The 19,811-nt window shown below is 34.3% G+C and overlaps 2 protein-coding genes across 2 annotated transcripts; both read left to right on the top strand.

Moving 5' to 3' along the window:
• Positions 1-6,660: 6,660 nt before the first annotated feature.
• On the top strand, positions 6,661-7,977 carry nog5 (noggin 5). Its single transcript, XM_048161998.1, has one exon. The coding sequence runs from the start codon at positions 7,096-7,098 to the stop codon at positions 7,726-7,728; it is 633 nt and encodes a 210-aa protein (XP_048017955.1). The 5' UTR covers positions 6,661-7,095; the 3' UTR covers positions 7,729-7,977.
• A 417-nt stretch (positions 7,978-8,394) lies between these two features.
• On the top strand, positions 8,395-18,384 carry LOC125266724. The gene is made up of 11 exons (XM_048187648.1): positions 8,395-8,518; positions 11,867-11,932; positions 12,068-12,169; positions 13,574-13,631; positions 16,237-16,289; positions 16,384-16,467; positions 16,535-16,630; positions 17,689-17,778; positions 17,862-17,918; positions 17,995-18,075; positions 18,150-18,384. Exons 1-11 carry the CDS (start codon positions 8,488-8,490, stop codon positions 18,206-18,208), a joined length of 777 nt encoding a protein of 258 aa, XP_048043605.1. The 5' UTR covers positions 8,395-8,487; the 3' UTR covers positions 18,209-18,384.
• Positions 18,385-19,811: the final 1,427 nt, after the last annotated feature.

Here is a 19,811-nt window from a genome sequence, read left to right as displayed (position 1 = left end):
CAAAATATATTAATGAAGTTGTCATATATTTGTTTCATATATGTGACATATTGTTTCATAATTGATTTACTGTTTAAATTTAGAGGAAATCAAATAAATTGCTAAATAAAGATGTTTAGGATTTGTCTATAGAAATTAAACAACAAGCAATAGATCAATATAATGTAATAATAAGCCAAATCAAATAAAGGGCAAATGTAGTATGTGCCAAACCTATCCAAAATGACAACAGGGAGCCTTTCATTCACATGTGTGGATTTGTAAGGCACTCTAATATCAAGGTCAAGCACAGGCTACTGTATCTCACTCTGTGTGCAGTGAGGCTACACATTGTGTTTTTGTTTTGCTTCTTAATATCAAAGGACAGATTTGAGTTGCTGGCTTTACCCTCGGACACAGACCGCTCACACCTGCGTCATTACTGTTGGGAACAGCCCTGTAGGGTGAAACACAGGCCTTCATTTCCCTTGAACCTCTAACCTGTGTCTGACAGTGTGGTTGTCACATTCACAACATAACACATTAAGAAGAACAGAACAAACAAACGTTCTTCATTACTAAATCAACATGTCAGTGTTTTTGAGGTTATGTTGTTGCCTTGAAGTTTGTTAAGAGTGCTTTGAACAGGCTATTATAGTTGTGACATATGTTAATGCACATGGGAGTCCTATACAGATGCTTGAAACACCTAAACAAACAAATCTGTGAGCATTATTGGTGAAAGCAACAATATTTTTGAGCTTTGTTTGTGAATATAATTATTACAAAAGGGTTCAAATTAACCAAGGGTTCAAATTAAGAGGAAAAAGTAAAAAGGGGGGACAAATTAACCAAGGGTTAAAATTAAGAGGAAAAAAGAAGGGGGGAAATTAACCAAAGATTAAAAAAAGAGTGGAAAAGAGGGTTAAAATTAAGAGGAAAAAAGTGTGTTAAAATTAACAAAGGGTTTAAATTAAGAGGAAAAAGTAAAACGAGGGGGAAAATAAACCAAGGGTTAAAATTAAGAGGAAAAAAGAAGAAAGAGGGTTAAGATTAGCCAAGGGTTAAAATTAAGAGGATAAAAGAGGGGGGAAATTAACCAAAGATTAAAAAAGAGGGTAAAGAGGGTTAAAATTAAACAAGGATTACAATTAAGAGGAAAAAGAGGGGGGAAATCAACTAAATGTTAAAATTGAGAGGGAAAAAAATTAAAAAGAGCGTTAAAATTAACCAAGGGTTAAAATTAAGTGGAAAATTAAAAAGAGGAGAAAAGTAACAAAAGGTTAAAATTAAGAGAAAAAAGACTGGAAAATTAACTAAGGGTTAAAATTGAGAGGAAAAAAGAGTGGAAAATTGATCAAGGGTTAAAAATAAAAGGAAAAAAGGAAAAAAAAAAAGGGAAAAAAAGGGGAAAAAAAGGGAAAAAAAGGGGGGGGGGGGAATCAACCAAGGGTTAAAATTAAGAGGAAAAAAGAGGGGGGAAATTAGCCAAGGATTAAAATAAGAGGGAAAAAGAAAAAAGAGGGTTAAAATTAAACAAGGGTTAAATTAAGCGGGAAAAGAGGGGGAAAATCAAACAAGGGTTAAAATTAAGAGGAAAAAATTAAAAAGGTCGTTAAAATTAACCAAGGGTTAAAATGAAGAGGATAAAGTAAAAAGAGTGGAAAAAATAACCAAGGGTTAAAATTAAGAGGATAAAGTAAAAAGAGTGGAAAAATTAACCAAGGGTTAAAATTAAGAGGAAAAGAGTGGAAAAATTAATCAAGGGTTAAAATTAAGAGGAAAAATAAAAAGAGGGGGAAAGTAACAAAAGAAAAAATATTGGAAAATTAACAGGAAAAAATATCAATATTAAAAAGACAATACTGTATGTTTTAGAAGACATGTATATAAGACAATAGTTTGTAGAACATATTTAAAACAACAAATAATTTTTTTGTAATGAGTAGGCTAATTCAATCAAGAACAACCATCAGTTTATGAATTTTGATTTTATTTATTTTAAACACACATCTCTTTAGAGCATGTCCTAAATCAAATCCTAAATGATTATTATCTATTAAAATATATTTAATTTTAAGAGTAAAGGGATGATCATAATATGTTAACATCCTTAGAAGTCAGCATGTATATATATATATATATATATATATATATATATATATATATATATATATGCATGTGTGTGTTGTTTTCGTCTGTCTAGGAGATCAAGCATCACCTCACTGAAGGCTGACCTGGCATGCTTGACCTGATGATTAGATTTATTAAAAAGCGTGGGTGAGGTGTGTGTTTGTGCATGTGTTTATTGTGTGTGTGTGTGGATGTTTTAAGGGGGTGTCACTGACGTAGATCCTTAAGGCATAAACTCAGTGCTCGTTATAGGTCAGAGGTTGAGCAGTGAGCTAATTGATTAATTTAAAGTGATAAAATGCGTCATTCATTCAATGTGTGACAAAGTGTCAACTTGAAGGCCGAGCATCAGAATCGCTGTCACGTAGATAGTCTCCACTCAAACCTTTTATAGCGTCTCATGCTCAAGATTCTAGGGAATCTAAGGTATTTGTGTGTCAGGCCTGTTTAACATCAATAGCAAACTATAAATGTGCTTCAATGAGCCTGGAAATCTGTCTGTGTAATTAATTAACCTGAATTTACGTCATTCTGTGCGGTGTGCATTGTCAAGCCTCAAACCCACAGCTTATGAAGACTTCCAGGTTTTTAACATGAACTAAAATGAATAAATAAATAAAATAAAATAGCAAAATGATATAACACATAATGAAATAATAAATAAAGGTCTCATTTGTTAAAATTAGTTTATGCATTAACTAAAACAATGAGCAAAATATTTTTACACATTTATTAAACTTTGTTAATATAATAAAAATGTTAATGTTCAGTGAATATAGTGAAAGTTAACAGATAAACTTGAGAATAACATTAAGATTAAAGCTGCAGTCTGTATGTTTTGCCTCTTTGTCGCCATCTCTGTTAGAAACCTGAAACTGCAGTTATTTGCTGAATTATCATCTTTACGTGGGTTGTGTATCGGCACGATTCCTCAGTGCGGATGAATCTAATGTTTTGAGGAGAATGTATGATTGTCAGTCACCACACCAGTGGATACTGTACTTCAGAATCACAGATTGTAGTCTTGAAAGTATGACCAAAATAAGAATTTTCACCGGAAAATGTCATCTGAACAAGTAAGTAGCACATCTGCCACTTTGTTCTGACCAACTGAGAAAAAAAAGCATTACAATAAATAACGCTGTCATTGGTGATTAAATCTAATGTTCTCTTAGCTTGGATCACGTCAAACCATGCAAATTATTATCATTGTTATACTTTGTTCTCAAATTGTTAATGCTAAAGGTGCAGTATGTAATAATTCTGTCCGCTAGAGGTCGCTAGAGGTCTATTCAAAACAAAGGCGTAGCTTGATGATGGCAAGTTTGAGTGTGGAATCTTGGGACATGTGGTCTTCACCTCAACGGACGGTGGAAACAATCGGGATAGGACTCGGACAGAAATCATGTTCATGGATGTGATTAATAACGTTACTGTAGTATGAAGCAGAGCAGGACTGAGTGTTGTGGGAGCTGAACGAGGAGCTGGAGTGATTGAGCAACACACGCCTCACGAGCAGCAGATCTTTTATTGTGCCACAGTCACTGGCGCCGCTTCCGCTTTTCCGGTCATGAGTATGAGGTAACACAGCTCTGTTTATCATATTAGATACATTTGAGAGTGTTGAAAATGATGTTATAACGTTACCCTGTGCGTTCGCTCGGCGGCTGCTGTGAGACACTTGTTTGAGACACACTGTAGTAAGATAGATCGATTTTAAATATCATAATAAATGCTGGATGGCTTGTGTTGATAAATGGCATGCAATTCATTTTAAAACGTATTGTATGATGGAGAAAATGCTGTATTACTAAAAATAAAGCTGCATCTGATTATGCTATGTTATCTACTTGACAAAATAGTGTTTTTCTCGGAGGCATGGTAAAGCATGGTACTCGCAAAAAATCAAGAAAATTAGATTTAAACAATAAGACTAAACATGTTGAGCTATATAACAATATTTAGTTTTCTATAAATATATCAAAACCAGTTGTTCCCTTGACTATTAAAACATGTAAATATTAAAGCGTCTTTGGTGTTTCCATGGTTTCTACAAAATAAAACAGAAGCCGAGGATAACGTGGGTATGACGCAATTGACAGGCGACTCCTCACACGTCCCGGAGCCTTGGTTAAAACTGCAATTTTCTCACGATTTACAAACAGTTGCAAACATTTGGGATGTTGTAAGTACTCAAGTGAACAAAATATATAACACTGGCCTAGTGGTTTTTGGATATTTTACTGCAAAAATCGTACATATTGCACCTTTAACAACATCAGCATTGCGTGACTACGTGTATTTAGTGTGTATTAGCATTATCTGGAGATTTCAATTTCTGTACAGTCTAATCTCTAAGGTTAATTTGTCATACCATACAGTCCGCCATCAAAATGATAAGTTTGATTATTGAAGCTTCTGTGAGAAAAGGCTATAAATGATCCGTCACCTGCAGCATCCTCACATGATTTACTAGCTGGGACTCCTTCTTTATGTAAACAGATGTAAATTAATGACACAAAGACGAACGGCTGCATGCTCGAAATTCCCGCTGAAACCTACCAGTACCACTCGAATTAGAAAACATTATAACAAGCTTACCGTTGTGAATCGGGCTAAGGTAAGGAGATAGTTTTGAAAACTGGCTTGTTATGTACTTGCTCAAAAATTGATTTTGGATAATTTTTAACAAAAAAAGTTACGGACTGCAGCTTTAACAAAGTTAAACCTTATTGTAAAGTGTGACCAAAAACTATTCAAACAAGTTTTGATAATTGAAATAACGCTGAAATGAAATAATATGAAAAACCTGTTGCCTTAATTGAAATAAACTTAAGCTGAACCACTAACTGGAAATAAAGAAAAACTAAAACTAACTACACTAAAACTTATAAACATAAAAAGCAGCCAAATAAAAATGTCAAAATCATATTAAAAACTAATAAAAAATATATATACTAAATATAGCCTATAAAACATTAATATTAGTAGAGCCCAAAGCATATAATATACTACAATAATAAAAATATTAGTAGCCTATTACAGTTTTTTTCAATTGCTAACAAGCAATACTTAAAGTACTTTTTCTAAACTCTTAACACAGCAGTACATCACACAATTATAGTTAATTTTCTGCCCAAAACCATATTTTGTTAAATAAACACAAACTCTACATTTCAAAATGCTAAAAACCTTTTTCAACACATACTAACTCTATCAAAACACAGCAAACCTGATTCAAAATAGAGTCGTTCTGTCAAAACTAGTTTTCTATCCACCATGAACAAATAGTCAATCAAAGCGCAATGACTGTCAAAATACTAACAGCTGATGGCATTATGAAAACTGCATTACTTGTCATGTTTCAGCTCTACCTGCAGAAAACATGAAATCCATTGTTTTTATAATTCAGTTTCCTTTTACTGCAGTAATAGTATAATGCATGTAAGCCATTCTACGTTTGGTTGAGTGTTGAATGTGTTCATTCTTGGCAACAGAAGTGAGTCATTACTTTATAGAATGTGCAATAGAAAAAGAGAAGAAGAAAGTAAAAGAATTGCTCAGGGCCGCTACTGGTCAGATGTGTCCCCTATGCAGGACTTCAGTTGCCCCCTTGGTTGAAATCTCTTTCTGGGGTTGGGTGTGTGGTGTTGATGGTGCCCTCATAGAGGATGGTGTCCCATTGGTAGTTAGTGCCCTACGCAGACCACATATTCTGCATATATGGAACAGTGGTAGTGGAATCGTTGTAGTAAAAGCTTTACATGAAGCTTTTACTGAAATGAAAACATGAAATTGCTGCCATTGATCAACAACAATAATTAATTACCTTTTTTATTACCTTTTTTATTTTCTATTCATGGCAGAAATAAGCTTTCATAGGTTCCACGTGTAAGTGAAAAAAACAGAGATGCACAGTCCAGCATTCTTCCTCCTCTCCCATACCTCTTCTTCTCCCTTGTCCTGATCCAACTTCTCCTTTCCTCCTTCATCTAATCTTCTCCCTTACCCAGATATTATTTTCTCTCTGCTCCTCTGTGTTGTTTTTCATCCACACTGAACAAATCCGATTCAAAGAGTCCTATTTTACTGTGTATGTCCATGTAATGGAAAGAAGTTCAAACCCTGACTATGCTTCCAACTGAGATTGGAATCTGCTATTTCTCAATATTTAAGTGATCTGCTAATTAAAAATGCTTATCAATTGTTTCAGTATTTGTCTTGTATATTTTTTCAATACTTTTGAGCTGCTGTTGTTGCCAAAGTAAAGGTTGTATCCTATATTTAATGATTGGAACATTGGGTCTTCATTTCTGACTTGCTGTGTTTAAGCATTTGCAAATAAGATGAGAAAGATCCATGATTTTGGTATGAGGTAAGCTTATATAAAAAGAAAATTTAAGCATTTAAGAAATGTGTTAATTGACTGCATTTTGTGCGAAAACGACATGAATTGTGTTAATGGTATGACCACAACAGACGGATGTTCTGCTAAATGTGTTTAGAGATTTGAAAATGTGACTACAGAATGGACAAAAGTATGTTAGCAATTGAAAAAAACTGTAATGCTGTTTACTTTCATATAGATTCAGTTTACATTTTGGCGTTCAGGAGGTCTCAGTTCACCCGTGGGAGGGTGTTGTAGTTGTAACGGGTGACACATTGATCTAAAACCCGCGGGGCGACACAAGCGTGAGCGCAACTCATGACGCGTTTGGCGTCTCCAAAGAAAAGCTGCATTCAGCAGGAGACAGGCTTCAGTTATCAAAGACGAGTAGCCCATTAAAAGTCTCGAACCTGTTAATTAATTACCTTCCAGCGAACTTGTGGGAAACAGAGAGAGCATTTCAGCTACTGTTTTTTACTAGATTTGTTCTTCACAAGCTATTTGTGAGCTGTAGAACTACGATCCAAAATAAATGATCTCAAGTTTTAAACTTCATTTCGGTAAATAGGACAATTAATGAACTTTTCTTGACTTGAATGAAAATGAAGACGTCTCCTGCGCTCGTGCTCTGTGTGTCCGTCACCGTTCACCTCGCGCAAGCTCAGCTTCAGTTGCGCGTGCGCCCGTCGCCTAGCGATCACCTGCCGGTACCGGACCTGCACGAGGACCCTGACCCGGCGCTGGAGCCGGGAGAGAGGGATTTAGTCCCTCGGTTGCTACGGCGGAAACTCGGCAGCAGTTTTGACCCTGTCTTCTCTTCGATCGGTCCACCGACGCGGGGTAACGGGTCCGAAATCACGCGAGAGGACGAGATCAGTCTCGCCGGACCGATTCCCCGTGAATTTCAGCAACTGGATTTCTCTAGTCTTAAAGCAGCACCGAAAACGGAGCGCAGGGTGCGCCGGTGGTTGTGGTCTTACACCCGGTGCCCGGTGCTGTCGATGTGGAAAGATCTGGGCGTGCGTTTCTGGCCGCGATACGTCAAAGAAGGACAGTGCTCGACCGAACGCTCGTGCTCTTTACCGGAGGGGATGTTTTGTAAACCGGTGCAGTCCGTGAGCATCACTCTCCTCCGGTGGCACTGCCAGCAGGGCTCTCGCGCGCTCAAGCGCTGCGCGTGGATCCGCGCGCACTACCCGGTGATTTCACAGTGCGCCTGCGCGTGCTGAAACTTCCCACAGCCAGATCGTTTTAATGAATATAAAATGGTTTAGAACATTATAAATTCGTATTCCTTTCTTTTGATTTTAGGGTGAATATGAATCGGACTTGTTCTTGTCACTCACCCATTTAACTCTGACAAGGTGGACTTTACTAATAGAAATTAATTTGTGATTGTGCATTCGGCTAAGCTGTTTTAAATTATATTTATCTGTGAACATGTGAAGAAAATCTTTGATGACGAAAGAAAAAGACAATAAAAGTGCAATGACAACTAAGCTGTGCATTACTGCTAAATTTATATATATATATATATATATATATATATATATATATATATATATATATATATATATATATACATACATATATTTATAAATATATATATTTAATCATATGTGTGTGTGTGTGGTGTGTGTGAGTGTGTGTATATATATATATATATATATATATATATATATATATATATATATATATATATATATATATATATATATATATATATATGCATTTAAAGGTTAAGCATAGGCCTAAGATAAGTGAAAGTTTATTTGTGTAGACAGATATGTGTTATATGAGTGATGGATTTGTGTTTACAGCATGTTTACTCTCTCACTTCTCCTTTTTTTTTTTTTTTTTACATTTTCTCTGTTTCTCCCTCCCTCTCTCTCTTCCGCCACATCTGTTTTCACCTCCTCTCTTTTACTCTCAGTTTTCATTCACCCAACTCTGTGTTCACATCAAGGTTTGCTTTCTGATGTTTCAGGATGAATGCAACAACCACGACCATTGCTGAAGGTTAGTAAAAGTTGGTAAATGTGCTGATATTTTTCTGGTAAACAATTAATATATTGTTTGTAAAGAGAAAAATGGTATCTTTTACAGTAGTTCATATAGATATAAAACCTTTACATAAAAGAACCTTTACATTTGAGTGATATCAGAAACCATTTTGCATTGTGAAATGTTGAATGTGAGGGAGACAGCAAACATCAGGTTTAGATTGTGTTATTTCTGTGGTTTTAACATTTTAATCAAAATAACTGAATCCAAAACCAGATTCAAAGTCTTCTTTAGATGAGTTTACAATCTAAAAATCGTTCTTTATCATTATTGAAATGATCACTATATGAAGTCATAGATTTATTTGACTTGGTTTGACAAATCTTTTGTAAAACAAGCTGAAGCAGCATCGTCTTTTAGATTTGTTTCATTATGTGACACCTTCAGACTTTCAGTCTTACTCTGTTTCTCTTCATACACACTCACAGACAGATCCCAAGGGAGGGACTGCTTGTAGGTTTCTCACCAGCTGCCTTCGCACGTTTCCTTTCTATAACACATACCCAGAAACAAATATTTGCAACTGTATTTTCTCTGAAGTGATGCTTACTCTGCTAAACTATCAAACACAGCACTATCCAGCAGCAAAGATGACTTTTTAGTGTTTCATTAACAGTGTGGTTTGGGTGAAAAACTGCATTGCAATTATCAGAGACCAATACCAGCATTAGATGTCCATAAGTTTTCCATTAGTTTAAAATATATTTAAACATCTATACACATAACACGGAATCTTTCCATTCCACAACGTGCAAAAAGGATCTTCAGATTATAACAAGGTTTTTCACATTACTCCTAAAAACAAAGCTTCCAAAAGTGAGTTTTGGCCAGAGGTGTAAAGAGTACCTGAAAACCATACTTAAAAGTACTGATACCTTCGAAAATGACACCACTACAAGTTACAAGTCACAAATTCCAATACGACTTGAGTAAAAGTCTTAAAGTATCTGATTTTAACCGTACTTAAAGGATTAGTTCACTTTCAAATTAAAATTTCGTGATTATTTACTCACCCCCATGTCATCCAAGATGTTCATGTCTTTCTTTCTTCAGTCGAAAAGAAATTAAAGTTTTTGATGAAAACATTCCAGGATTTTTCTCCTTATAGTGGACTTCAGTGTAGCCCAAACAGTTGAAATTACAGATCCCAGATGAAGAATAAGGGTCTTATCTAGAGAAACCATCGCTCATTTTCTAAAAAAAAAACATTTTAACCATAAATGCTCATCTTTAACTAGCTCTCTTCTTCTTCTTCTCTTTTAGACTGCTAAGTGTATTACTGACCTCCACAGGTCAAAGTTTGAACTAAATTGTCATATTCAATATGCTAGTGCAAGTATATACCAACTAGTTCAAACTTTGACCTGTGGAGGGCAGTAATACACTTAGCAGTGTCTACACTACTGGGATTCAAATAGAGAAGAAGAAGAAGAAGAAGAGAGCTAGTTCAAGATGAGCATTTATGGTTAAAATGTATAAAATTTAAAAAAAATTTTAGAAAATGAGTGATGGTTTCTCTAGATAAGACCCTTATTCCTCGTCTGGGATTGCTGTAAACTTTAATTTTGACCTTCAACCGTTTGGGCTCCACTGAAGTCCACTATATAGAGAAAAATCCTGGAATGTTTTCATCAAAATCCTTAATTTCTTTTCGACTGAAGAAAGAAAGACATGAAAATCTTGGATGACATGGGGGTGAAAACATCCCAGACGAGGATCAGGAAATTTTAATTTGAAAGTGAACTAATCCTTTAAATATTTTACTCATGCTGAATGTAGGCTCAGAGATGCACTAGTCCTGAGAGACATGCCAGTGAATATAAGAAACAATTGATTTGTGAGATGAGAAATCAAGTTTATTTTCTAAAATCAAAATTTTGCAATGTTGCAATAAATCAAGGTCGAAACAACAACCTTTTAAACGTCTACAAACTCGCAAGTCTTATTTGAGCAAGTGCATAGAAAAGCCATAAGTAAACCAATATCCTTCAAAACGGTCTTGAATAAATAAAACAATGTTAAGTAAAATTAAATAGTCAAAGTCTACTGTACGTGCTGATTTGAGCCTCATCACCAGCTGCAGTCATTTCCTCATTTAATAAATCAAACACCTGCGATTCAGCAACTACCTGCTAATGCACTCGCATTCACGTAAAGTATCCTTGTTGACAAGTTTTGAGTGAGTAAAAGCAAAATGCACAAGATATAGTACCTTCAATGCCCTTAGATGGCAATATCGCTTCTTTATACCAGAAACACACTGCTGCAGAAAAAGTTAGGTGTCATGAAAAATGTAATGTGTGATTATATTACTCATCACAAATGTAGTGGAGTAAAAAGTGCATTTACTTGCTCAAAAATGTAGTCAAGAGAGTAAAAGTTGCCAATATCTTTGATACTCAGTACAACTACAAAGTAGTCAAAAAGATACTTAAGTACTAATTACATTTACTCAAGTACTTTACACCTCTGGTTTTGGCAGTTTTTTTCCTCAAAGAATCTTTCAGTGAACAGTTCTTAAAAGAACTACTTGTTAAAAAGTGAATAATATTTTAATAATCTAAATAATTTTCCACTATAAAGAAACTTTTGTGCAGTGGAAAGATTCCATGGATGTTAAAGGTTCTTCATGGAAGCAACAATGCCAATTAAAGAACCTTTATTTTTAAGAGTTTAAGAAAACAAATGATTCTTTTAAGAACTGTAAGGTTCACTGAAAGGTTCTTTGGGGAAATGGTTCCTCTATGGCATTGCTGTGAAAACACCCTTTTTTGAGCCTTTGAGTGCTGTTTAAGAGAATGATCTTAAATCAAGTTTGAATCAGTAAGTATATTAAAATATAAGATTTATTTATTTATTTATTTATTTATTTTTTACATGATTTCTGTTTATATCATGTGTGTTACACTGTAAAAAATGACCGTGATTTTAACAGTAAAAGACTGTAAAAATGCTGCGGTGAAAAACTGTCAATTGGTTTACAGAAAGTTTCCGTACTATATACAGTGAATAACTGTAATAGATCTAACGGTACATTTAATGTAATTTTACGGTAAAATACCATTAAATTCACAGTTTTTGGAAGTGAAAAATAACAATTCATTGTAAAATTTACAGTGAAAAACCGTAAATTGACATTCCCACAATTCCCTGCGTGACACTTCACATTTAATATATTTTTGTTGAAATAACTCTGTTTCTTCTTAATTTTTCTCATTTTTTTCTAATCAGTTATGTTTAATAAACCAGCATGATGAAGTGAACTTTCAGCTCAAAAGAAAGACAATTTAATCATGTCCACAGGTGCAACAGCTAACACAACTAATAACACCATCCCTTATACCAGGACAGTCAAAAACCCCATCTCAGGTAAGTTTGTGTGCAGCATTATATAATACATAATATTTCAGCATAATATAGAATATTCAATATAATATTGTGTTCAGTATTATGTCATAATAAATAAGATGCTGATATTAATTTACGTGTGCATGTTGTGTTTAGGATCACGACCTGATTGGTTGCTCTACACAGTTCCTGCATCAGCATTTGTGTTTGGAATTTTTCTGTTCGCCTACATCTGCAAAACACAACAACGCAGGAATGGCAAGTGTGAACACACACACACACACACACACACACACACACACACACACACACATGCAAAACAGGGTTATCTAAAGCAAAACTACTTTTGTTAATTGAAATAAATCTTTAATAAAATAAAAAATATTCCACTTAGAATTATTAGAAAGATTAGAAAGGTTGACATGGCAACTAACTGAAATGAAGTTGAAGGACTAAAACTACTAATGGAAAATTACAGTTTTTTATAGACGCTAGGACACATTTCTCAAAACTTAGGTCACTTTTGCAAAACTCTTCACACAGTTCTCCTAACCAACTTTCAGCTTGGCACAGCAGTTCATTTCACATCCAAAATGCACTACAACTACCAAAACACTTCATTCAGGTCTCAAATCAACTCATTCTTCCAGAACACTAGCAAAGGTTGACAGCCGACAAGCACACTTTGTCACCCACAAAACAATGACCTAAAAAACACTAACAACATGTAGCATTATACAATGTTTTCTTGTGTAAAACAAGGACATAACTCTGTTTATAATTCACTGCAATATATGTTACTGGAATGAATCAGACATGATGCAGAATTCACCAATATTTTATGTTCGTTTATTTATTTTTATTTTTTTGCACTGAGTAATTCCAAAATACAAGAATTTGTATACACACCATCCACTGATACAGATACAATTCAATTGTTTTTATAGCATTTAATTTTAAGATTTAAAATATATTTCATTAAAATATTGCTGTAGGAATGTAGCAAATTGCTCTTATTCAGTTTTGTATGATGTTATTGTTTTGAACATAAGTTTAACAGTTTTGAAAACAGTATGTAAGCATGTGCAGATTGGCCTGTACGTACAAAGAGTTTTGGCAGTTGTTGTGTCTGAGTGAGAAAAGAATTCATGAAATTTGAGAGATGTGGTCATTGAATGCATTTTGTGCCAAAGCAACGATAATTGATCCTCAGTTTAGCCCACATAGACTTCTGTTGTGCTCACTGTGTGAAGAGTTTTGCAAAAGTGACCTAAGTATTGAGAAATGTGTCCTAGCGTCTGTAAAAAACTGTAAAACAAACATTCTAAATTAGAAAAGCAAAAACTACTAATACAAATCTATATTAGTGTTACATTTTCATTTTACTGCTTGGTACTTGAGGCCCCCTTGGTGAAACCATTCACTCAAAGGCGTAATCTTTAGACCAAGTCTGCAAAACTACAAGCACATTACATGCTTTATTACATTAAATTCAGTTTGCAATTGAAAAACAAACTTTTTGCAAAACTCTAAACACAGTTCTCTACATTACACACATTATTCAAAACTAACAGCTCTTTTGTTTCATTTGGGAAACACTGCCATGGTGATGTTATGATGGTCCTTTACGAAATGAACAAACCATTTTTTTTCTTTGTGCAGCATCTACAGTGAAGAGGACACACACAAATGGACATGTTGCCACTTATACTACTTTTGGGTGATGCATTTGCCTTTTCTAAATCTCATTCTCTTTTCTATTTACTCTCTATCTCTTGATGGGACAATAGTTGGCACAATTATATAAACAACTTCAAGTGGCAGTCAAAAATAAGTTTATTTCAATGAAATGAATATACTATATTTTAGTTTGATAATGTTTTTATTTAATATTTTGTATTTTTAGGGAATTTTATGGTACTAAATTATATTTATGCAGTAGTCATAATCCATTTATTACCAGTTAACTACTTTTTGAGCATAGACCATTTAGGTCCCTATCATACACCCGGTGCGATGCGACGCTAAGTGCGATGCAAGTGTTTTTTGCTAGTTTCAGTCTGACGCAGTTATCATTTTCACGTCCTGCGCCACATTTTAAATAGCAAATGCACTCACGCCCATCTGTGGGCATGCTGGTCTGAAAACGAGGTGTGTTCAGGTGCATTGTTGGCGTGTTGCTATTTTGAGACAACTGGAAACGACTGCACCACTGACCAACAAAAACCTGGTCTAAAGTCAATGGCGCAATATTTGTTTTGTTATTTAAACAGCGCGTTAGTAATAGGCGGGTGCACAACGCATGTACACTCTGCTTGTTACACACACAGGGATGCGCAGCAGCACACAAACATGCCAAATATTAAAAACGTATCTATAGTTTTTTTCAGTTGCTAACAAGCATTGTTCAATACTGAAACCACATTTTCAAAACTTTTCACACAGTCAGCATTACCAGCATGAATGTTGGCCAAACAGTTAATCTCACCTAACTCACTCAGACCAACATAACACTGTCAACAATTCTCATTCAGAAAACACACATTTCGTTCACAACACACTGACCTAAAAAACACTAACAACAGGAAGCATTACATAATTGATGAACTTTTATTTTTTAAAGTTTCAATGATTTTCTACATAAATCAGTTCTTCATATAGAATATTGTAACACAATTTCACTTTATTGAAAGCATTTTTAACACGAATGAATCAGAAATTAATCAGAATTTCATTTTTTTATATGAATATAGTACTTGAAAATTATAACCAAAAGGTGCAAAAAAGAAGGAAAAAACTCCAGGGCTGCAATGATAATAATAAAAGAATAAATAAAATACATTCTACACATTACTGTAACAACATTATAGGAAATTACAGTGATGGTTCTAGTCTGCTTTCTCTCTTGCATTGGAATGGGTGGATTTTCAGCTAAAATTGCAATTAGCTTGTAATGATTATTTTTTTTAAATTTTTGGCTATAAAATTGAGAATATTTTAAAATAATTACTGCATAAATGCTTGGAATTTGCCACCATTCTGTTTTGAATGTGTTTTTAATCATTTTGAATGCAGTGTGTTAGCATTAGAAAAATATGCTGAAAATACGAGCCCGATCACACAAAAATGCGTATCAATAGTACGAGTTTGTAATCTCGTAGAATATATATGGCAAAATGAGTTTTAGCGTGCTTATGGTACGCAGTTTTTCACAGTTCACAGTTTGGTCTGCATTGACTTCTGTTTCGCTGACTGTGTGAAGAGTTTTGTGTGAAATGTGGTTTCGGTATTGAACAATGCTTGTTAGCAACTGGAAAAAACTGTAAACTGTCTCGTCAGGTTGAGGGTGTCTATATTCCGCCATGTAAATAGCAATCCGCCATAGTGCAAGCGCTCTTGGCTTTTAAAGGGAGTGAGAGATGACACTCTGATTGGTTTGTTGCACATTACACCCATTACTCATTAAGAGAATAGGTACAACCCTTTTGGGCCTGGAGAAACAACCATTTTTTTCCGTCGTAAAAACTAGCAAAAGTGTATTCGGACATGCCCTAAGTGCACCTGAGCTATGTGCTTCAGACCATGTGCTTAGATCGTTAAAATAGGGCTCTTAAACTTAAACTGTCGTAAATCTTGAATGCTTTGGAGCACAGACTTAAGTAATTAAAAAAAAAAAATCATATAAAAGTTATAGAAGTTTGTGTTTATTGTTATTAAAAATGCACAAAAATACTATTTTCAATTTTTATATTAAATATATTCCAAAACATGTTTTAATCCATAAGCTATAAATCTAAACAAGTTGTGTTCCAAATTTTAGGTTGATATCTCAAAAAACGATCTTTCAGTAAGATTTTGTTTGGACGCAGTACTAAACGTTTCCACTAGTTGAAATTTGTTTCTCATTCATTTCCAATGCGGCCATTTTTGACTATGAGGAGAACAAATCTGACTATTTTATTCAGATTTCGAATCATTTCCATGAAATGTGTGTGTGTGTGTATGTGTGTGTTCACATAGCAAGTACCAAAACCTTTACCAAGTTTCGTACCATTCTGATTAAGTAAAAAAAAGGGGAAAAAAGCAAATTTTTTCAGTCAAAAATGACTGAAGAGTACCACAGGGATTTAATACTCATTCCTGGTCTTATAAAAAAGATTTGTATCCTCCTCCTTTCTATCCACATGTCATATAGAGACTTTTGATGATTCATTCAATTAAAATTGAGTCATGTCCTTCATTTTTTTGCCCTGGAAACATATCACATGAAAGAAGTAAGTGTGCTAAGAAGGCTGTTTCATGTTTTTGAATGTGTGTTTTCACAGGCACTCGGTGAGCGGCACTCAGAGGTGTATGGAGAGCGCTGAAAACAACAAGGGTAAAATACTGTTAATAATTTCATATTTTTTTAGTGCTTAGACAGGGTTCAAATCTGAAAAATACAGTCAATATTTTGTTGCTTGTTTCGACAGATGAGACGCAGTCCTATGAGAATGTAGAGGCAGCTATTTACAGCAATCAAGACAAAGTCACATATTATGTGTCTGCAGATGAAGGTAAATCCTGAGCAGCAGTAATTATGTGAGGGGTTTTATTGTGCAATTTAATGGTTGTTGGTTTTAGATTATCTGGACCCTGATGCAATTGGGGAAGAGGAAGGGGCGGGGCCAGAGGAACATCAGAACACCCTACAACCGCCTAGCAATTTGACAGACACCGGTGAGGATATGATTTTTGGTTTTACACACACATATGCTACTTACAATATAAAAATATTAACTAGACATGATAAAAATATACAGTTTTTATCCAGACCTTAAATTCATTGAAAGTGTTTGGGATGTGCTGGAGGAGACTTTACAGAGTGCTCACCTCTTGCATTGTCAATACAAGAAAAGAAAAGAAAGATGCACCTCTTGATGGAAATAAAATATAATGTTATATTCATCATGATGTATGTTTGGAGTATGTTTATGATGGATGGAGGCACTTTCTTCAGCTTCATACTCGTTGTTGGTATTGCTCACTGCCATTATAAAGCTTGGACGCATCAGGATATTTATTAATATTTCTCCGATTGTGTTCAGAGATTATAAAATAAATATTTCTGGTTCTGTATTGCTCAGTACAGATTTCCAATTGTGCTATAAAATAAAACATTACATTCAAAGTTATATAATAAAAATGTTACATTCAGTACAGTGGTGGAGCCTGCTATTTTGGTATGTGGTTGCAAGTGCAAGCTATGGAAATAATAATTTGAAATTATTATTTATAGTTTTAAATAATATTTTGAATATTTTCAATTTTATTTTTAGTAATTTTGTGCTTTTGTCTTTTTTATTTATTTGTTAATATAATTTTTTTTTTTTTTTTTTTTTTTTTTTTTTTAGTTTTAGTTCAGATAGTTGTAAAGGCAACATTTATTTTTTAGTTTATTTTTTGTCATCTAATATTTATATTTTATTTGATTTCAGCTTTATTTAATTCACTTGTTTTTAATATACAGCTTTAGTTAATGAAAATAACCTTGTATCAAACAGCTGCAAAGAGGACATTAGCAAAAATGGTCTGAAAATGTTAATATTTATTTATTTATTTCACCAAAATTATTTTTCCCCAAATAATATTACTAAATAAACATTATCAAAATATATTCCACAGTTTTGTCTGCTTATTAAAGCTTCATTATAGATGTAGTTCTTAATGACTGGTGTGCTATGGGAAAAAGACGTGACACAGGTTGGATTTGGGGTCTGTCTGTCTTCTCTATACAGATGCAGAGTCGTATGAGGACATGGAGGGATGTGTGTATGCTCAACCCCGAAAACGGACACAGAAACTTCAGGATGTGACTGAAGACGAGGGTGAGGAATTAAACATGGATCTGATACTATCTATTAACTTTAATGCATTGTGACAAACTAATTGAAAACGATTCCTGTCATAGACTACATCAATCCTGATGATGGAAAACAAGATCCCACTCTGGACCACACAGACACTGGTAAGTGTTTCACTGTGTGTTTGTATGGAAATGTGGTTTGATTTTTTATTTTTAAAGTCTTGTTCTCTCCTTCCAGAGTCGTATGAACTCATGGCCGAATCAGACTGTATATACAACAACACAGACTTCACAGCATCCCATGACACCACAGAGGACGGTGAGTGTGTGTGTGGTAAAGATATGCATGTCTCCTTACATGTGATTGAGTTTGTTTGTAAATGCTTGTTTCAGATTCATATGAACAGATGATTGGAATCCCAGCTCCGCTCCAGAAAGACATGGATGGATAACAGAGGGTAAATGAGAGATACAGAGAAATGGACAACTGCCATGTCTGACGATAAGAGAAACTGAGAGCTTTTTCTATTATAAAAACCTATGAGAGCAGCTACAGGATGAGTAATTGCTAAGTTTACAATTATAAATATTCATCAAAAACAACCTTAAAGTCAAACTGAAATCAAAACATGATTGTTTAGTTTCTTTATACATGCATCTGGTCTCGTTGTGTGCGATTCATCAATGGTAACCGTGGGGTAACGCATTATGTTAAGTAATGCGAGTTATGTAATCAGATTACTTTTTTCAAGTAACTAGTAAAGTAACACATTACTTTTAAATTTTCAACAAATGTCATTACTCTAATTCAAGTTACTTTGTTTTCCCATTTATTGACTGACAGCTCTCCTGTCCTCATGTTGAGAGAAATCGTAAGTGCAGATGCGTTGTGTGCGCTGCGTAAACACAATGGTTATTCTAGACTAGTTCTAGACTACATGTGAACATACATTTACTCATTTACTTATTCTCCTGCGGGATATTCTTCTACAATCCAGAATGGCACCACATCTGAAAGGCTTGTTTGAGCTGCGCCCTCTACTGTACAGGTGTGAATTTGCATCTCCTTCAGCCTGAGGCTTATTCATTTCACTTTTGGTGTGAAAGGGCCTTAACATTTGCCAATAATATAACTTTTTTGTTGTTATAAAAACAAACCAATAAAGTAGCCCAGCCCAAATGAGAAAATGTAATGCAAAAGTTACATAACGCATTACTTTTCATTAAAAGTAACTAATGGAATTAGTTACTTTTTTAGGGAGTAACGCAATATTGTAATGCATTACTTTTAAAACTAACTTTCCCCAACACTGATGGTAACACTTTACAATAGTCTAATTAGTTAACATTGGTTAATGCATTAAAGGATTAGTTCACTTTTAAATTAAAATTTCCTGATAATTTTCTCACCCCCATGTCATCCAAGATGTTTATGTCCTTCTTTCTTCAGTCGAAAAGAAATTAAGGTTTTTGATGAAAACATTCTCAGGTCAAAGTTTGAACTAAATTGTCATATACAATATGCTTGTGCAAGTATAAAACAATTAGTTCAAACTTTGACCTGTGGAGGGCAGTAATACACTTAGCAGTGTCTACACTGCTGGAATTCAAATAGAGAAGAAGAAGAGAGCTAGTTCAAGATGAGCATTTATGGTTATAATTTTAAATTTTATTTTTAGAAAATGAGTGATGGTTTCTCTAGATAAGACCCTTATTCCTCGTCTGGTATTGTTTAAAGCCCTTTGAAGCTGCACTGAAACTGTAATTTTGACCTTCAACCATTTGGAGACCATTGAAGTCCACTATATGGAGAATAATCCTGGAATGTTTTCATCAAAAACCTTCATTTCTTTTCAACTGAAGAAAGACAGACATGAACATCTTGGATGACATGGGGGTGAGTATATTATCAGGAAAATTTTATTTGAAAGTGAACTAATCCTTTAATTAACAATGAGCAATACCTTTATTACAGTATTTATTAATGTTAGTTCACTGTTCATTGTTAGTTCATGTCAGCTCATGTCCATTATATATTATTTGCCTACATTTCTC

Source organism: Megalobrama amblycephala, linkage group LG1 (assembly GCF_018812025.1).
Source record: "Megalobrama amblycephala isolate DHTTF-2021 linkage group LG1, ASM1881202v1, whole genome shotgun sequence".
Lineage (NCBI taxonomy): Eukaryota > Metazoa > Chordata > Actinopteri > Cypriniformes > Xenocyprididae > Megalobrama > Megalobrama amblycephala.
Note: the sequence above shows the minus strand (reverse complement) of the source record. Positions and strands in the feature narration are given on the sequence as shown.